The sequence below is a fragment of the Martes martes genome (assembly GCF_963455335.1).
Source record: "Martes martes genome assembly, chromosome: 5".
NCBI classification, from domain to species: Eukaryota; Metazoa; Chordata; class Mammalia; order Carnivora; family Mustelidae; genus Martes; species Martes martes.
Window position 1 is genome coordinate 139564971 of NC_137892.1, and position 20846 is coordinate 139585816.

At 45.8% G+C, this 20846-nt stretch overlaps 1 protein-coding gene across 1 annotated transcript in view; it reads left to right on the top strand.

Moving 5' to 3' along the window:
* The window catches only part of ADAMTS12 (ADAM metallopeptidase with thrombospondin type 1 motif 12), a 291803-nt gene that overhangs the window by 229159 nt on the left and 41798 nt on the right, over nucleotides 1-20846 (top strand). The window contains exons 15-18 of the mRNA XM_080803336.1: nucleotides 2673-2917; nucleotides 4648-4786; nucleotides 10364-10490; nucleotides 17531-17741. Of these exons, the coding sequence (XP_080659462.1) occupies nucleotides 2673-2917; nucleotides 4648-4786; nucleotides 10364-10490; nucleotides 17531-17741 (722 nt within the window). The remainder of the gene's footprint in view (nucleotides 1-2672; nucleotides 2918-4647; nucleotides 4787-10363; nucleotides 10491-17530; nucleotides 17742-20846) is intronic.

Consider the following 20846-nt stretch of genomic DNA (forward strand, 5'->3'; position numbering starts at 1 on the left):
AAAAACGCTATTTTAAGAATTGGTTAGCAAACCTTAGATATACGTATATGTACTTTCCACCTAGGTACGTGATGTGGCGTAGGTACCTTCCTCTCTTGGGAACTCAGTTTTCTCATTTAGTAAACAAAAAGCTTTGTCGCCATTCGTTTCTAATTAAATGCCCATTAATAGCAGATTGGTTAAATAAATGGGTTTATGTTATTTTTGCCGTTGTTGAAAGGCTCAAAAAATATGGAAAGACATGTAAGGTATATTAAATCCAAAAAGCAGTACCTTGAAATAGTTCATGTAACACGATCCCACTGGTTTAAAAAATTATGTGTATATATGCTTTGTGTATGCAAGCAAAAATTTTGGAAGAGAATCCAATAAACTATTAACTGTAATTTTCTTTGGAACAAACAACCAGGAAGGAAGGAAAATTGAAATTTTTATCTTTCATTTTATACTCTTCTCAAGTGTGGGGTTTTTTATTATGTACAAAGGAGTCTGATGGTACATCATGGTTCTTTTTAACTCCAAATTGCTATGATTTTATCTCTTCACTTCCCCCTAGATATTCTTTTCCAAATACGTATTACAAATGTGCATTACTTTTGGTCACAGCTAAATCTGCCTCAGTTTACATCTTCTGTCTCTAAACTGTTCAGAAGCAGCACTTAGATTCACTGAAATCTTTAATCTAATCTGATGTACCTCCACTTCGAATTTGGGAGAATCTGCCACGATAAACATTTCTCATTTTGGACTTTTTCTCTTAAGTGAAAGATAAAAAACAGAAGTCTTTTGGATTTTTTTCCATTTAGTTCTCATTGGTTTTTTTTGGGGGGGGAGGGCTATTCTGCTGTTTGTAAACAAAGGTGATAAGGCAGTCACGGCAATATCTGATGCCAGTCGATCTTCTTGCATGAGTTCTGCTATGAGAAGGCAGGGGACATCCCAAGTCAGAAAGCGGCTGCAGGTCGCAACACTCCAAAGCATTTCAGAAAATTTAAATAGTTTCCCTGAGCTCGTTATAAATTTGTAGTTTTAGGGCACTTGGATGGCACAGTTTGTTGACTCTTGGTTTCAGCTCAGGTCATGATCTCAGGGTTGTGAGATTGAGTCTTGCATCGGGCTCCACGCTCAGCTCAGAATCTGTTTCAGACTCTCTCTCCCTCTCCCTCTGCCCCTCCCTGCTCATATTCTCTCTCTCTCTCTCTCTCAAATAAATAAATAAAATTATAAAAAAAAAATTGTAGTTTTAATCAGCTATCTCAGGCAAGTATTGCGAGGGCCAAATGGAATTTAATCAAATACTACGAGACCTGCATTTTGGTCTTGCTGGATGGGAGCTGCCAGTTTGAGAAACAGAGCAGAGGATGTGGCGCCTGAGCTTCTGAGCCAATCGTACCTGCCGGCCAGCCCTAGGATCTGAGCTCCCAGCACCCCCTGTTACTGTAGTGTCTGAGGGAGAGGAAACAGTCAAGTCATTTTCAGGTGACAGAGACGAAGGTTTGCTTGTGGCTAAAAACCTAGTGTGTCTCCAGTGCAAAATGACCAGGATGATCAGGGTCTTAAAGCCAACATTTGTATGGAAAGGTTAAAAGAACAAAGAATGTTCCGCTTAGAAAAGAAAAATAATTGAATATCGGAGTTGTGAGGGATGTCAGACATCTCACTGGAGCCCCTTCATGGTGCAGAGGACATTCAAAGAAGTTAAATAAGTCAGTGAACACCATAGAGCTCACTGAAGGTGATGCAGAAACTGAGACTCACGTGTTCTGACCCCCTTGCCCTGGCACGTTCACGTGCCATCCCCAAAGTCTGTGTTTTTTTCCATTCCATCGCACTGATGAGGTGATGGTTCTTAAGAAGCACAAATAGGATAAATGCCTGAAGTGCTTTGCACGGAGTCTGCCAAAGGGAGGAGAGCATTATGTGTTCATTCCTTTGGTCCCCAATATGTCTCCTGCCATGACATCCAGTAAGTGAGGGTAGGACCATAGCTCGACTTGATCATCATCTTTAAATGGACACCCTCTGTGCTTTGTCAGGAAAGTAGAATGTAAGTTCATATTTGAGCAAAGCATAAAAAATAAGAAAAAAACCCGTTTAATGAACAGAATTGTCCAGCAATACAAAAAGCTGTGGTCAGAGCGGAGTTTCTCATCAGGAGCTATATTCAAGAGCACCAGGTGGCAGATCATCCAAGATTCCCTCAGGGATTCTCTCAATGAATTTAAACTATGATTAGATTATTTCTAAGAGTCTATCTTTAATTTGCAGCAGTGGGGACGCATGAACAGAAGGGCATATCCAATACAGGGTTCAAGAAGATTCACCTGACAGCAGCAACAAATGGGGAAGTAGAAATGCTAATGGGAAGCTAGTTAGGCTGCATATTTTTGAACTATCAACTTAAAATCACAGAAAAGACAATGCTGGATCAACCACAAACCCTTTAGAGTCAAGTCCGCATTTATTTCACCTCTTCTCACAAAACTGTGTGCACACTGAGTCACAGAGCTCCTGGGAATTCGGCTCCTGGCCAAGCTCTTTAAAATTCCCCATGTTGACCACCCAGGAGGAATGCAAGCGCGCTCAACAATGGGGATGAATGATGGGTCAGACATAGGTAGTGCTCAGCTAAGCCCGTGTGCCGCTTTCGTTACTGTGTCTTCTCTCCTTAGGTTATGTTGACATCGGACTGATTCCAAAAGGAGCAAGGGACATACGGGTAATGGAACTTGAGGGAGCTGGAAACTTTTTGGCCATCAGGAGTGAAGACCCCCAAAAATATTACCTCAATGGAGGGTTCATTATCCAGTGGAATGGGAACTACAAGCTGGCGGGGACCACATTCCAATATGACAGGAAAGGAGACCTGGAGAAGCTGATGGCCACGGGTCCTACCAATGAGTCGGTGTGGATCCAGGTAATGTGGAAGCAAAGGCAATTGCTGATAGGTATATTATTTAGGGTCTTTCTGATTTTCTTTTCCAAGGTGTTTGCTATGAGACACTAATTAAGAACCTATAAAACTTCTTTAACAAGGAGCAGGGAGGAAAGCAAGACATTACTTTGTGCTGTTAATCCTTTATTGCCTAGAAATTGCTGAAACCCCAAAAATGAAGTGCTGGGGCCCCGAAAGTCATCAGTTGGGAGTTTGGAGTTCGGCTTCCAGTGTGATTGAAATAGGCTGTTTATTGGAGGGTGATTGTTTCTCAGGTGTAAAAAAGGTGCTGTCAGTTGATGTCCATCTGGCATGCGTTTCCAGGTAGCTTTCCGGCAGTGGTGATGGACTGACATGGTTTTTTCATATGTTATCATGTTGTTCATAGGCAGAAGGTTTGACTTTGTGAAGCTCTTGGAGGAGAATGGGGTCATAAGGTAATACGTGCACCTTAAAGGCAAGGGTGATTCATCTTTCATGTTGGCAAGAAGCTATAGAGAAAGAGTGGAATCATTATAGCAGGAGAGACAAGGCCAGCTGGGGATGACCAGTGGTCCAAGAGAGAGTCAGATCTAACCATATTCAGAAGTAAGAGGGAGGTGATTCCAGAGGCAGAGATCAGAGCACTCAAAAAAGCCAGAGATGAAGGCTTGACAGCTATGAGTCACAAATGTCTAGAAACCAGACATCTTACCCACTGACATGGCAAAAATTTCTGTACGGGAATCCTGATCCCAAGGAGCATCCAATCCATCACCTGTAAGTTTCAGATGAAGCCATTTGACACGTGTGGTAAGGGACACCTGGGTGGCTCAGTCAGTTGAGTGTCTGACTCTTGGCTACTGCTCAGGTTGTGATCTCAGGGTCATGAGATAGGTCCCACATCGGGCTCTGTGCTCAGCGTGGAGTCTGCCTGGGATTCTTTCCCTCTCCTTCTGCCCCTTGCCTGGCTTGCATGCTTGCTCGTTCTCTTTCTGTCTCTAAAATAAGTAAATAAATAAAAGCTTTAAAAAGAAATAAATAAACATGTGATAAGTTGAATGCCTATGGGAGAGGGAAGTGAGGGAAGACTCCAAGAGTGGTATGCCTTGGCTAAAGCCCATGACCATTTTTACCCCCCAGAACTAACTAACTAACTAACTAACCAGCCTGAGAGCTGGAGTGTCATAAGACAACGACAACAACAATAATAAGCGTCAGTGTTTACAGAATGCTATTCATAGCGTATCACTGTACATTTATTTACTTATTTAACTCTCACAACACCCCTTTCAGTCATGCTGTTATCATCCTCACTTTGTTAATGGGGAAACTAAGGCACAAAGAGATTAAGTAACTTACCTGTAATCACCAAGTTAGTAAGTTCACAAGGGTACAAGGTGACCCACCAGTCTGTTGTTGGAAAAGACGCCACCCCATTCCCTCAGAGCACTTTCTGTGAGATTAGACCTCCCTGGGAATTCAGCCAAGAAATAATCGAGTGGAAATGAGGTATAGGTAAATGTAGACATGGATGTAGATAGATACAGATACAGAGAGATGTGTCAGTGGGTGTGGAGGGGGAGGTGGTGATATGTTCATGTATTGGGATTTGCTCCAATGCATGCCTTTGTCACTACTTGAAGAGGATGGGCATTCTGTGGTGTTGTCACTAAACTGCGTTTTTTAGTATCAAGTCATGACAGGAATGTCACCCCCCTTTTGCCTTTCAGCTTCTGTTCCAGGTGACTAATCCCGGCATCAAGTATGAGTACACAATCCGGAAAGATGGCCTTGACAATGACGTGGGAAAACTGGTGTACTTTTGGCAGTATGGCCGCTGGACCGAGTGCAGTGTGACGTGTGGGACAGGTGGGTGACAGCTGCTGTGTCTGGAAGTCCTGTCCTCTTCACAAAGGGCCATCCAGGGTTGCCCAGAGGTCAGCAGGCTTCCACAAACATGCCCCAGAGGCCTCTGTGGGAGCAAATATGCTGGTCATGGTCTAAGGACAGAGGCAGTTGGGTTCTGTTTGAAAAAAGTGTTAAGTCTCCTGTTTTGTCTTGCTTTCAGCTTTATTGAGCTGTAAGCAACACTGATACTGTGTAAGTTTAAGGTTTACCACTGGACGATTTGGTACATGTGTATATTATGAAATGTTTACCATGATAAGGTCCCACGCCCACTATCGCACATAGTTACCTTTTTTGTGTGTGGTGAGGACATTTAAGATCTGTCTAAGCAACTTTCAAGTATACAACACAGGATTACATGTGTTCTAAAAAGCAAAACAGAAAGATTGAAAAGCCTGGTTGAGGACATGATTTCTGCAAAAGTCAAACACCCCACCCAGAGGCGTTCTATAAACATAGCCAAACCCAAACTGTAAGAAGCTCTCCTGATTCCCACCCACTGCTCTTTTTTCTGCCTCCAGTTTACCAAGTATTTGTATCTATGAGGAGAGTAGCTTTCTTATAAAATTAAGCATTGGAGAGATTCCTTGCTGTTAAGTATGTCAGGATGGAATAAGTTCTTTTTGTTTTTGTTTTTGTTTTAAAGATTTATTTATTTATGAGAGAGAGAGGGGTACAGGCAGAGGGAGAGGAAGAGAGAGAATCTTAAGCAGGATCCCCACTGAGCACAGACAAGGTAGGGCTTGATCTCACTACCCTGAGGTCACAACCTGAGTGGAATCAAGAGTCAGACACTTAACCAACTGAGCCACCCAGGAACCCAGGATGGATTGATTTCTGCTGCCGGAACAAAGAAATCAAAATCTCAGAAATTCAACACAATGTGGATTTATTTCTAATGCATTCTAAGTCTGGTGCAGGTTGGGTGGCCCGGCTTCATCTCGGAGCTAAGACAACTGAAAGGAGTGGCTCCCAGCATGCTCCGCAAGAGAAGAAAGAATTGGAAGAGGTGGATGGGCTCTTTTTTTTTTTTTTTTTTTTAAGATTGTATTTATCTGTTTGAGAGAGAAAGAGAGAGAGGGAGCATGAGCAGGGGGAGGGGCAGAGGGAGAGGGAGAAGCAGGCTCCCCACTGAGCAGGGAGCCCGATGCGGGACTCAATCCCAGGACCCCAGGGTCATGACCTGGGCCGAAGGCGGATGTTTAACCAACTGAGCCACCCAGACGTCCCAGATTGGCTCTTATTAGGGGCTTTGGCCTGGTGGTGACACAGATGATTTCTGCTCATCTTTTGTTGGTTGGCCTTAGTCCTCTGGGTACAGCAACTGCAGAGAGAAGGCAGGAACTGTGGCCAAGCGCAGGGACATCTGTGCAGCTCTCTCTGCTGCAGGCTAGATGCAATTCTCTGAGGCCTGGGAGGGCAGGGTCCAGGCTTGTCAGGTATGTGGGGCTCTTTACTCGTTTGAGGGGCTTTAATTTGTAGTACCAGGTGAGAAGGCCTCTGCCTTGGTCTCTCCTTTTGGATCATGTCCAAGCCTGTTCTGGAACTTTCTGACTCGAGTCTGTCACTACTGCCTAGAAAGTGGGGCCCCACCAGGGTGAAGGGCCCGAGTCAGCAATGGAGCCAAGGGAGTGAAAGTGAAGGAGTGAATAGTTCAGAAGAACCCAGTCTACTCCCCCATGGGCTTCCCACTCACATCCTGTGTCTCTGCACCCCTCATCCCCCTGCTCTCTCCCTGCCCCAGGAAGCAGTCCTGGAAAGAGGCCCAGCAGCAGACACTGAGTCACCACCATCAACCTAATATCAACCTAAAATCAACGTTTGTATCACCAGCTTCTCTCTCTCCCTCCTTCAGTACAGAAACCAAGGGTTTGCCTTCAGAAATCTGGGGGATCATGTTCATTTCAAAATGCGTGATGTTTCAAAAATCCGAAACCTCTGGAGATCCATTAGGGCCCAAGGTGGGATGTGTGACAGCAGCCGGCCATGGGGTCGGTGTCACCAGTGGGGCTGGTGTCAGTGGTGTTACCCCAGGGCTGCTGGGAGCATTTCTTTCTGGATGTCCCGCCCCGCTGCACCGCAGGGGCTGGGCTAGCCCAGGAGCTCAAGGAATTTAAGTAGAAAATCTGTTGGCGAAAACTAGTTCCCTGAGGAGCAGTTGCAAGAAAAATGAGGGTGTGAGGACTGTAGTCACCAATGCTTTTTCCAGATCTCATTCCCATTTATCTCTTCTTTCCACGAAGTATAGGGTTAGACGTAGGCTAAATCATTTGTGCTGGGACACCAAGGAGGTTTGAAAACCCAGCCAGTCCAGATTGGGCAGGGGTCCTTCCACAAAACGGGAGAACATCCCCCCTGTATGTTCCATGTGATGAATTCTTTGCATTACACACGCAGCATTTCAGACCATAGGAATGCAACACAAATGGCTGATGTGTGCGGTCGGCGGAAAGCAGGCTGCTCTTAGCTAGGAAATGAAATGCCCTGATGTCCTGACCAGGTGTGAATCAGGCATTTAGGGTTGACACAGCCGGATCCTTGGCGGGCTTGGAAGAATGTCATCCCGGTTGGTAAACCTTAATGGAAACTATCAGGGAGCCGTCAGTGTCCATGCGCTCCCCCCAATCTCGGTCCCACTGCCCGTTTGAGTGATGGTGAGCTCTCTTACTATGATGGAGAAGAAAGACAGCATTTCTACTCTCATGCTGTCAGACACAGAGGGCAAAAGACTAACATTCCCCTAGGACACACGTTGCTAAATATAGAGATAGAAGACTGCGTAAAGCACTAAATCAGTCAACGATGTTTTATTTCCTTTGAATGAAAACTTTCTACATCTTTAAAGTAAGTTAAATACTTTACTGGAAAATTAAAAATAGAAAAAGTCACCCCCTTGACACATGCCTTTTTGTGCTTTGCTTTGTTGCCTTTCAGTATCCTTTTTTCTAGTCATGGACGTTTCTAGTTGCGTGCACATGGATGTATTTACATATGTACACACCTGCCTTCACTGAATGTCGTGACTTGGGTAACCTTTCCAAGCACTACTTGGTCTTCACAGCTATCATTTTTATGGATCATTTTTATATTTCCCTGGCAAGATGAAGCAAAATGTCTTTAGCCAATTCCTTGTAAAGAATGATATCATTAGTGTTAATCTGTCATTGAAATTTCTAGGTTCAAAGAGTGTAAATATTATGGTAATATAAAGAAACTTACTACCATATTGATTTCCCTAGCAAAAGGGTTACAAATGGGTAGTAGCAACCACTTTGTTTTGTTTTGTTTGTATTGTTAGTGTATCATTTTAGCTTTACACTTTGTCGCTGGGAAGCATGACGAATGTCCTGGGAAAATGTAATCGTAACAACAAACTCCTGCATACCAGCCACTCAGCTTTCTCCGCTCTTACCATTACTCATGCTTATTTCAATCTTCCTGTTTAAAGAAAAGAAATTGCACAGATATATGTGAAGACCAACTTCCCTGACTCCACTCCCTTTCCTCTTCTCCCGGAGCTAACTAGGGTCATGAAACCAGCACATATTATTTTCTCGCATGTTGTTAAATACTTTTACTGTACACGTGAATAGCCATATACATTAAAAAATATTGTTTCTCAGGCATTTACACTTTCTATAAATAGTATCATACTCTATGTATCAGTCGTTGTCTTGCTAGTTTTACTCAGTACTGTGCTTTTGAGATTAAATCTACACTAATGAAAGTGGCTCTAGTACATTCTCTTGAATAGCTGCAGAATGTCCCATTGTGCAAATATGCAGTTATTTATATGTTCCACTGTTTTGCAGTTATAAACATTTTTGTAATGGTATAATGACCACCTTTCCTCAATATCATGAAAGCTCAAAATAACCATGTACATTTGAGAGAGGTGCGCATATCCCTGAAAAGCATGAGAATCACAGGGCACCTGGGTGGCTCAGTCGGTTAAGCCGCTGCCTTTGGCTCAGGTCATGATCCCAGGGTCCTGGGATGGAGCCCTGCATCAGGCTCCCTGCTCAGTGGGAAGTCAGCTTCTCCCTCTCCCTCTGTAGCTCCCCCTGCTTGTACTGTCTCACACTCTGTCAAATAAATAAATAAAATCTTAAAAAAAAAAAAAAAGGCATGAGAATCACAAATAGGGACACACATTCCACTCTGACCCTGATGTGTGACCATACAGTGATGCTGAGAAGACAATTCACTTCTTTGGAAAATCGGAGTCTGATACTTCCTTGACAATTTTGAAAATAGCGTTCATTTCGGTACGAGTCCATCTGGCTTCATCTGCTATAATTTTCAAGTAGGGTCAACCCAGTGAAGATATTGATCTCTAACAGTACCTGCAAGATTTTTTTAATTTTCATGACATCATAAAAATAATAGAGATGTTTATTGAGATGGATTTAAGCATATGCTGTGGAATGAGGTTTATATAATTTATCATATACATAAATACGTAGTATTTATCAGATAAATTACAAGTAATATATACTGATAAACACCATTAATTCCAAGGAGATACTGACAACAGCATGATTAACTTTGCCCTCTGCACGTGATGATATCTGCCTGGCCAGTCCATTTCTTCAGCTCACTGCTGGTCCAGCGCACTGTCCCATGGGATACTGTTAATGTAGCAAGAGGGATTTTACGTAATAAATTGCAACCTTCTGCTACTTCTAGAGTCAGGAGCATTGAACAAGGACACTTAATCTTCGCTACTCATGGGCAGAAACAAGCCTTTTGGGGCGACGTTTCCAACCTCTGAGAGTCACCTGACATTTTCATTTTAGGTTTTGACATTAAGAGTTTGCCAAACTACACAGAGTTTTCATGCAATTCCTAAGTATCTAAGTCTCTCTCTTCTCTGCTCTACCGTGGCGGGTACACACCAGCGTCTCCGGCTTCAACCACGTCAGCTTGCATTCTGCTCATGTTGTCTAAGACATCTCTACAGGTGCTCGTGTCTTTCCAGAGACTCCTTCCGTGTGCCATGAGAGTTCCTTTTATATGTCGCGTCCAGCTGTTGACAGCATTTTATTTATATGATGAAAGAAGCATAACACAGTCTTATCAGTTGAGAAAGCCTGAGTAGTTGAAAGCTTGCCTGTCTCTCCAAAAGAAGCTTCTTATCTTCTCCGTTCCTTTATTACACTAGGAGCAATCGTGTTCTAACACCTGGTGATAATATCTGCTTTCGTTATTTAAATCTCACTTTGTTTTTTATTTGGCATATATGCACTTGTCTTGTTCTCCACAGCTAGGTTATAATCTATATATTAGATTATGTATCACTCTACCTATATTATCTATAGTCTTTCTCAAGCATGACCTCTTCCACCCACGTCCAGCTGCCGTGTGGGTGGGTTAGAGACCCCATTCCACACGCACGCTTTAAAAACCAGACACCTTGCAGACAGCTTTCCCATCAGCCATAAGCATGATCACTTGACATGACCAGGGGACTTCACTTGACCCTAAGCATGTGGGCTCAGGATTTAATATGTGTGAACCCTTCTGCCCGACCCCCAGGTGTTCGCCGCCAGACTGCCCATTGCGTAAAGAAGGGCCACGGGATGGTGAAAGCTACGTTTTGTGACCCAGAAACCCAGCCCAATGGGAGACAGAAGAAGTGCTATGAAAAGGATTGTCCACCCAGGTAAGCGCTGAGAAGAATTAGGACTCTGTGTGTCTGCCTAGAATGATGTCTGATTGGGGCATCTGGGTGGCTCAGTTGGTTGAGTGCCTGGCTCAGGTCATGATCTCAGGGTCGTGAGATCGAGCCCCAAGTCCAGCTCTGCAGTGGGCATGGAGCTTGCTTAAGATTCTCTTTCTCTAGGGTGCCTGGGTGGCTCAGTGGGTTAAAGCCTCTGCCTTCGGCTCAGGTCATGATCCCAGGGTCCTGGGATCGAGCCCCGCATCGGGCTCTCTGCTCCGCAGGGAGTCTGCTTCCTCTTCTCTCTCTCTCTCTCTCTCTGCCTGCCTCTTCACCTGCTTGTGATCTCTGTCTGTCAAATAAATAAATAAAATCTTAAAAAAAAAAAAAAAGAAAAAATTCTCTTTCTCCCTCTGCCCCACCCCTGCTTGTGCTTTCCCTCTCTCTAAAAACAAAAACAAAAACAAACACCCAAAAAACAAAGCATGATATCTGATTTAATAGTAAAGGCTTGTGAGGCTCTGTGGTTAGAATAAGTATAGGAAAACTCTTCAGGTTCCTGTGGCTTTGCTGTTGGAGCCCTAGGCAAGCTGTGAGTGAGGATGTCTTCTCCCCATCGAGCAAGATTCCTTACAAAGCTGGTGTGCTCTGTGTCTGCTTATTTGGTTAAGACTAAGTCTCAGAGCGTTGCTGAAGAGAATACTATGTGGGTTCCCCAAAAGTTCTTAAGCTAACAGTGTAGCTTTCCCAAGAGCACCATGCGGGGCCGCGGCGGCGTCCCCCTTCAGATCACATGCCCGTCTGCACGGAAGGCAGCCTGCAAGAGGAGCCTTCCCGGGCGGGCTTTCCCGGCGTCAGCACTGTGGTCATCCGGAGCTGGTAAGTCTTGGTTGGGGGGCTGTCCTGTGCGTGGGAGGGCATTCAACTGTACCCCTGGCCTGTATCTGCTTAGATGTTAGTAACAACTACCCCCTCCTTCCTCCGGGTTGTCACCACCAGCGATATGTTCCGACATTGCCAAGTGTCTCGTAGAGGACAGAAGCACCCTTGGTGGAGACCCAGCGTTCTAGAGCTGTGCACTCACTGTGCCATATTGGTTCTAGATCTGGGATCCTGGAAGGTGGCTAGTCCGCTGCTCTGTGGGGCTCGCATGCTGCCTCACACTCCGTCTCCCTCAAGGTTAACGACCCTCTACCAGTAAATTCCTCTTGCGCTCCTGGGACGCACATGCCTGGGAGTCCCACCTCCTTTTTCAAAACCCTCTCTCCGACGGGTCAGATATCCTCTTAAAACCACAGCTGTTTCTTTCTGGACTCTAATTTTGTCCCTGGCTTTCAGGTTCTCATTTTTATCGTATTACATAGTCTCCTTCGGCCTGACTGTTGCCAGCAAATATTTATTAAGCTTCTGTTATTTCCCATGAGGGGCACAGTGGTGATTATAGGCATGTAACCGTTACCATTTACTGAGCGCTGAGACTCCGTGAGACGGTGAAGGCTGGATATTCCATCTCTGTCCCTGGTTCCTCACAGAGCTCTCAAAACCTTTGGAACCGCCCAAGTGCTGTGTCTTGTTATATGCTAACCAAGTGCCCAGGTGGCTGCCCCCCCGCCCACCCCCTCCCCACAACCTCAGGGTGAGAGAGCTGGCCACCTGGGGAACCTGTGACTAGAGGGTTTGAACTTGGCAGATCCCTGCCCCCCACCTCCGGGGATGGCCAAGGGGCTGGAGGTCGAGTTAATCACTAATGGCCAATGATTTCATCCAACATGCCTGCGCAGTAAAGTCTCCATTAAAAAAAAAAAAAAAACAAAAACACGAAAACATAAACAAGCCTTAACTGGAGGGGAATGGACAGCATCCTGCTGGCCAGATTCATGGGGGTGCTGGGGGGGCGCTATGCCCCCAAGAGGGTCTAGAAGCTCTGCCAGTTTTCCCCTTGGACCCTGCCTTCTGCGTCTCTTCCATCTGGCTGGTCCTGAGTTGTATCCTTCTATAATAAACCAGTTTTCTAGTAAGTAAAAGGTTTTCTTGAGTTCTGTGAGCCCCTCTAGCAAATTATCAAGCCCTTGGCAGGGATTGTGGGAACCCCTGATTCGTAGCCAGCTGGTGAGAAGCACAGGTCACAGGTGACCTCCTGGACGTGAAGAGCAGGGGTGGAAGGCAGTGTCCTGAGGCTGAGCCCTTGACCTGCCCGGTCTGCACTAACCCCAGACAGTGGGGGTCAGAATTGCTTGGTGTGCAAAACCCACATATTAGTTGAAACAGAAGTAATGTGAAGGTAGAGTAGGAAAAAACAGTGGGTTTTGGGGATTTGTTTCTTTTAAAGAGAGAGCAGTAGAGGGGCAGAAAGAGGGAGAAGGAGAGAGAGAATCTTAAGCAGCCCAGAGCCCAATGCAAGGCTCGATCTCATGATCCTGAGATCATGATCTGAGCCCAAATCGAGAGTCAGACACGTACCGACTGGGCCACCAAGGCGCTGTGGAAACAGTGGGCTTTTTCAGCACCGCCTTCACTTCTGATGATGTTTTAGAGATACCTTATATTTTCTCTTTATTGTTCTCAGCTACTCAGAAAAATGACTATTATTATGTCAGTTTCACGGAGAAAGAAATTTTCTTTACCTCACTCAGTACCATGCAACTAGTAGACAGCAGAGGTTCAAACCCAGGGCTGTCCGTCTCTAAGCCCGTCATCTCCATTACATACCCCCAAAGACAGTCACGTCCCTCTCCCCCATCCAGGCTGTGTCTGAAGCAAAGCACGCTCTGTGCCAGGTGTGGTGGGAAGTTCTCGATGCAGACACTAACCTGCTGAGGCCAAGGTAGAGCTCTAGGGACGTGGGCTATGTATGTAAAAGTGACACAGTCAAAGAAGATTCTGACATCAGCTCTGGTTTTAGAACAGACATCAATCTGTTGCTGACATTTTCTTATTCCCCTGTGGCTGAAAACTTGGCCTCACAGAATTCACCTTTTCAGAATTCACCTTCCGTAAGGGAGATTATCTTAGCTGTGTCCACACTCCAGCTGTAGGAATTTCTAGTTGGAGGTAACTTTACAGTAAGGGGTACCAGTGCAAGAGGGAGAAGGAGGTTGGGGCAAGAGTCCAGAGGCTGAAGGACTCTTGGGGAGGAGCTGAGCTGAGGGGGAAGCCCATGGACACGGAAGAGGAGCCTTGATGAAGGAATTCTTACATGATAGCCACTGAGCTCTGTGGACTTGAAGCTGACCCTCAGTGCGGTCATGGGACGGGCTGGAAGGACGTCTCCCTCTGGGTCCCCGCAGTCTGCAAATGTTACCTCATTCCAAAGAAGGGTCTTCGCAGGTGTTGTTAAATTAAAGGGTCTTGAAATGGGGATATTATCAGCAATTATCCACTTGGGCCCCAAATGTCATTGCAAGGGTCCTTATAAGAAAGAGGCAGAGGGAAATTTCGCGTGCACACACACACACACACACACACGTGCGCACACACGTGTGCACGCGCACACACAGTGATATGAAGAGAGAACAGACAGATTTGAAGACACTAGCCTTAGACACTGACGGGATGGTCCCCAGGCCGAGGACCACCGGCACCCCCACAAACTGAAAGAGGCAAAGAACAGATCTTCTGTAGAGCCCGGGGACAGGGGTGGGGAGCGTAGCCCCACTAGCAACTTGATTTTATCCCGCTGCCTTTAGGACTATAAGAAACCAGATTTGGCTTCTAGAACTGTAGGAAACCAGATTTTCGTTTTAAGCCTCCAGTTTTATGGTAATTTGTCATGGCAGCCCCAGGAAACTAACGCAGGCAGCTTAACTCGAATGAAGAGGAGAGATGCGCCCACCAGCGATAGATGCTGCAGAGCTTGGAAAACCATCGCCTAGAGGCTTCCTGGAAGGCGTGGCCAAGGAATTTATGGACTGGCACACCTAGGTCACTTCCTCAGGAAGCTTGCAGCCAGGCAGGCAATCAGATGCATATTCATGGGCGAGGCAAGCTGTTGTGATGGAGGGACCAGCAGCCAGGCCTGAGGATCCCTCATCCAAAGCCCTGCCTCCAGGCCACTGTCCCCGCTGTCCTTGCCCTCCTCGGGGCTTTGTAGTTAGTAGACATGTCTTCATCTCTTCGTTCTAAAAGCAGCATTGCAGGAACAAGGCAAGTGATACATTTACCCCGGGAAGGCTGCCTAACTGAGGGATGGATGCGGCTTGTTGATTCGGAGCAAAATTCTCAAATGGACCCCTGACTCAGCCGCTTCTCCCACCATCAGTACTGAAGCCCTGGCAGTCAGAAAAGAAGGGCTGTGGCCATGGCTGCAGGTGGGCGAGGGACAGTCCCGGCTAGCACAGGTGTGCCTTCCGGTGCCCAGATGCTCTCGTCAAGCTGAGTGTCAGTTTCGCAGCTGCGGTTTCTGCCATTCCACATTGTGGAGCTTCAGGGGACGAAGATAACCCATTCTGTTCCCCGACTTCTGCTCTTATATTGGAAACAATTTCCTGCAATTCCCTCCAAACAACTTGAAGATTATACTTACTGAGAGGGAAGCCTAAGCAATTGAACAAATCTTTTTAAATCATTGTCAACTGGTAACATTTTTTGCTTCTTAAAGCCTCCCACTGTGTTGTTATGGTAACAATTGTTGATAGAGCTGCAGTCTGCAGTCCATAGGACTTTTTTTTTTTTAAGATTTTATTTACTTATTTGAGAAAGAGAGCACGATGGGGAGTGGGGGGGGGGGCGGGGAGAGGCTGTGGCAGAGGGAGAAGCAGACTCCCCCCTGAGCAGGGAGCCAGACATGGGCCTCAATCCCAGGACCTCTAGATCATGACCTGAGCTAAAATCAACTGCTTAACCGACTGAGCCACCCACGTGCCCCTACAGGACTCCTACATTGTCATTGGAATGTTGAGACTGACTCCCATAGGGTGTCTCAAGAACAGTGCAAACCAGTACAAGATCAGTTACCCCGTTGTGTGGGGAGTGTCATCAGCATTTTGGTAAAATAAAGATCAATAGCAAAACTAGAACAGATCCAGGAAGGTTGTTGCTAATTCTGTGCTAACTAAGCCAGAGCGGTTGTCTTGGGGTGAGTGAATGGGCTAAGCTTTTGTTCTGCTGAGTTCTTCTCCCCAATCCCTCAGGGCATTTCAACAGCCTTCTGTCATGTCTCCTATAAATATAAAAACAGTATTCTGTTATACATCTCCTAGAAATCTGGCATTATGGCAGACATCAGAAAATGAGATGGATGACAGAAAACAACTTGACAGCAGTTCCTGAACCCTGGGCTTGGAAGACCTTTGCTGAGAGATATTTAAATTGGGTGGGGGGGAGCTGTTTTCACCTTATACTAGTGACAAACACAGCCCAGGAGACTGTGGAGGAAATTCTAGAATAAGAAAATAAGGAGGTTCATTATCACTTTGTGGTGACAGAGCTGGAAGCCTGATAGCAAGTAATTCGATAAATTATACTTTTTTGGTCCACTCAGAATGACATGTTATATTCAGTAATGTGTCTGGCTTCCCCCGGACATGTCAGCAGTAGAGTGAAGTGACTAGATTCATAATTACCAAAGTGGGCGTTCTGTTGCTTTCACATCATGTGGTTCCAAAATCAGCTTTTTACCCACACAAGATAGCCAGATGGTAAACACCAGGGCCTAAGGGAGTCACCATATGTGTTATTATTACTTACTAAGTAAATGAATAACTCATCTTAATTACTTATAGATGTTCAACACTAAAGAATAAATAAGTAATCTTTATAAGTTAAAAAATAACTTAAAAATAATATAACAGAATCAAGGAATAACTTTTTAAAAAATATTTTTAACCTGAAATTAAAAGTGTGAGATTCTAAACAAGTTTCACCCAGACAAATCCAGTACTTACTAAATATAAATCATAGTACAAACTTGTGTCTTCTTCAAAATTCCATACTATCTCAAGGACAGAAGTCCTCCCGAAATTCAGGAATGAACGACTTCATGTGCTATACTGTTGTCCCATGAGAAATAGAAGCATTCCATTTTATTACCGCACAGAGAGCCAAACAAGTGGGCCGTATGTTGCAACAGCGGTGAACCCAGACCACACTGGATCAGTACACTTGTTCTCCCTTCTGTGTTGGGGAAGATTTACACAGTGATGGAGAAGGGGAAACAGAGAGGGCTCCTTGCCACTTTCTATGTAGCCACACGGTCTGCCTCTTAGAATCGGGAGTAGGTCATCCAGGATAAGGGGGTAGAGAAAGAGCTCGCCTTCCTGTTTTTTCCACAGTAAATCCAGAATATTCACTTAGCAAACCGTGTCAACACTTTGACTTGTCAAGAATAGCTGACAAGTAAGAAATTATTTTGTCTCTTCTTTTTCTCCTGCTTTCTTATCAAAGGGACGGGTGAAACTAGTAGTAGGTACACCGAAGGCGATGGGGAGAACGAAGGCAGTGCCTCTGACTGACCATCTCCTGAGTAACTGAAAATCACTGATTGTTTCAGTACCGGCTTTGCAGCAGAACAGAAAAACATTCAGTGAGGAGCCAGGGGACCTAAATTCTATGAGATTCTTTTACTTGATAGCAACCGTTAAAATAACAACATGTAAATTACAGGCGATCAGGATCTATTATGTGTCAGGCTCTGTACTGTGCACTATGTATAAGTCTGGTATTTTGTTTCATCTGCAGCACTCATAGAAACTCTGTATTGTTGTACCCATTTAACAGATGAGGAAAGTAAGGCTTAAACGTGCTTGACGTGGTACTATAGAAAACTAGACCTCAGTGTTCTTCACTGTGAAAGGAGAGGGCATTTTTTTTTCCCCCCAATTCAGAGGCATTCTTAGGTAGCAGTTCCTCCTGCAAGGGCTCTGCTGGACTCGAGCCATGATTGGATGAGCCAGCTGTGGCCCTGTTTCCTCCTCTAGGTGGCTGGAGTATCTCCAAGGACCCCCACCCACCCCCACCAGCTCTGTGACTTGCACTTCCGCTCCCACTTTCTCTTTCCAGAGGCTGGACTGAATGTGTATGCTTTTGGTGTCCATGTGTGTCTGCAGGTGGTGGGCCGGGGAGTGGGAAACGTGCTCAGCCACGTGTGGGCCCCATGGAGAGAAGAAGCGGACGGTGCTGTGTGTCCAGACCACGGGCTCTGATGAGCAGGCTCTCCCTGCTAAAGACTGCCAGCACCTCCTGAAGCCCAAGACCCTCATTTCCTGCAACAGAGACATCTTGTGTCCGTCAGACTGGACAGTAGGCAACTGGAGTGAGGTGAGTGTCATCACCCCCCGCCTCTTCATTAATCAGTCCAGAGCAGCTCTAGAGATACTTGCGCAGTGGCCGGTGTCTGCCACCTTTGGCCTGTTCCCTGCATTTCCCCAGGGCCTTGTATCTGATCTGGTTTCTGTTCTTACGGGATTTGCTTCTCTCTCGTCCAGGAGTCAGATACCTGCCAGGGGTGAGCTGGATCCCATTTGCACAGGCTCGCAACAGCAAACTGGCACATCGTCAGGGTTTTTGCAGTCCCGTTGTTGAGCCACTGGTGGCAAATCGGGGCTCTCCCACCCACCCCAAGAGCTAATTTGTTAAACGCTTACATTTCTGTTTCCCTGAAACTGTGGTAGTTAAAACTGGAGGAGTTGTTGCTCTAATAATAGAGGGATAGGCGGTGTACCTCGGACTTGAAGAAGCCCCTCAAATCGTCTGTCTGTTCGGCATGGAGTAAGGCCAGACCTGACCGAGGTTTAGAGCACATACTGTGATTTGCCGCATAAATCCAAATCAGTGTTGTTCCGTTTTGCCAAAATTAATCTGATCAAACCCTCTAAGTATACTTAGAAATCAGTGGGCTAGAAAGTCACGAAAAGCTCCCAGGCTTCATTTTTCTTCAGGTCACCATGGAACCTGGTCCTGTCATGCCTGGTGCTCCCAGAGTCTGGAGTAGAAGTGGAAACCTTTTTTCTCCAAAGGTCCTGGAGTCTCCCAGGCCTTGCTCTGTTTCCCTATGCACACTGCAATTCAGTGACCTCAGTAATGAAAAAAATACATGATTTTTTAAACTAACAGTCCAGACTTTATGGGTGGTTGCTGACTTCTGCTGAGCTCCCTCGGAAAGCCCTGTCCCTTTCGGTAATAATGCAGTCACTGACCAGAATGTCGCAGGAATTCCTCTTAAGACTCACCGTCAAATAAATAGAAAATACTTGATTCAGGAGAATGCAGGAAGTACTCTCTGTACTAATAAAGGTACTCTGAAGTATTCTGTGAAGAAGAATCTGAATATTTGTATGAGCAAAGGTGCTATTTCTGAAGCTGTTTGAGAGCAGAAAACACTCACGTGAATACAGTTGCTGTGATGACCTTATTTCCAGAACTTTATTTCATTAGCTCACAGTCACAGTTTGGGTTTATTTAGCTTCTAAATCTGCTGCAGAATACTCTCTTGGGCATCAAGGTGAAAAGAAAAAGAAAATGGCAAGTATGGTTCTTGTGTTGTAAGAACTCCCTGCCAAATGGGACAGATGGGACCAAAAAACGAACGAATGAAAGAAAAAAAGGAAGAAGAGAAAGAAAGATGAATAAATGCAAAGAAAACATACCTGTAAACTAATAGTATACTATGAATAGACTATTCATAGTACTATGAATCTGTGCACATATCAGCAACGGGGCTGATCCTGGGAGGGGACCGTAAGAGCCTATGGCTGGCCTGGCCTGTTAGGCCCCTGCCAGCCTGGACTGCTGGAAATTCCAGTGTTGTCAAAATCAGCCTGGTTGAGATATCGCGACTGGTCCATTACATCTGTTTACCAGGAATGTCTGGGCTCCTTCCGAAGCAGTCCATCATTCTTGTCAAGTAGAATTTACTAACCGCCAGACTCTTCGTGCTTTTTTAAAGGACCACAATTACATATTTGGCTGAGAAGTTCTTCTTACTGTGCTCATGTGTATGGGGAACAAGGGACCAAAAAGTTGGCAGGATGTGATAAGTTCTTGGGTCTGTGGTCCCAAATCCAGACCATTGCGTAGCGTACCATAAGCAGACATGGGATTCAGTCTCCAGCTTCCACTGGATGGAGTTGAGCTGAAAGGCTGAGCCCCGGGATGCTGTCATGAGAGGTGTTTTTAGTTAAATCAACGTCGAAATATTTGCGTCTCCCTTTCTTCCCTCTGCTATCTCTGTCCATCTGAGCCCTCTAATGTGCTTTCCTGGACTATGAGGAAATGTCTTTGACAGTCTAACTAGGGCCAGATACATTTTCTTTTCTTTTCTTTTTTTTTTAAGATTTTATTTATTTATTTGACAGAGAGAGATCACAAGCAAGCAGAGAGGCAGGCAGAGAGAGAAGGGAGGAACAGGCTCCCTGCTGAGCAGAGAGTCCTATATGGGACTCGATCCCAGGACCCTACGTTCATGACCTGAGCCGAAGGCAGAGGCTTAACCCACTGAGCCACCCAGGCGCCCGCAACTGTGTTTTTGAATAAACTCTTAGCACCACAGCTCCCAGCCCTTTGTGAGCTCCCCTCCCCCACAGGGCGCCTTAGGGGGGTGGCTTGACTCATTTAGCAGCAGACCTGTGTCTCAGCGGGCTCCCCACAGGTGACAGGTGAGAGCACGAAGACCCCCAGGGAGGACAGTAACAGACTGATGAGCTGCTGGCCCCGTGCAGAGTTCAAAATTATAAGGTAAGGACACGAAGTCATCACAGCAGATACTGGCTTTGAGAGTCCCGAAACCACCAGTCGAGATGAGAGATGAGCTCTGCGGGCGGTGGCGTGCCCAGTGTTTATCTCATCCAGGGGGCTTGACAACTCCCAAGGAGATGATCACAGCTGGAAGATGTCTTGGAAGGAGCATGGGGCTGAGTACAAATCAGCGCTGTGTGTTCCCACGTGACTATGAGAAAAGGCAACTTCCTTTTTAGGCCCCTATACTTGGTAGATGGTTAACACTGTCCCGCTGGGCACGATACGCCCTGGGGCTAAAGAGTGGCGTCCCCGGGCTACCTGGAAGCCTCTGGGTCTGTGGGTGAGGAAAGCAGGTGGGGACGAAAGGTAGGTGTGCCTGGGAACATAAGAACTGCTCCCAGACCCCGGGCTCCGTGAAGGATGTTGTGAGTTGCCATTTGGAAAAGCTGCCTGTAGTTGGGACCGTCTGCTTTTTTGAGAGAAGCTAAAAATCTGGAATTTTAATATGAAATCTGCTAATTTTTAGGTGTTGGCTACTAATTCAGTGTTTGTATTTCATCTGTTTGCTTGTTTAAGATTGAGCAAGCCAGGGTGCCTGGGTGGCTCAGTCGGTGAAGCATCCAACTCTTGATTTTGGCTCAGATCATGATCTCAGGGTCATGATCTCAGGGCGGGGTCATTCCTACT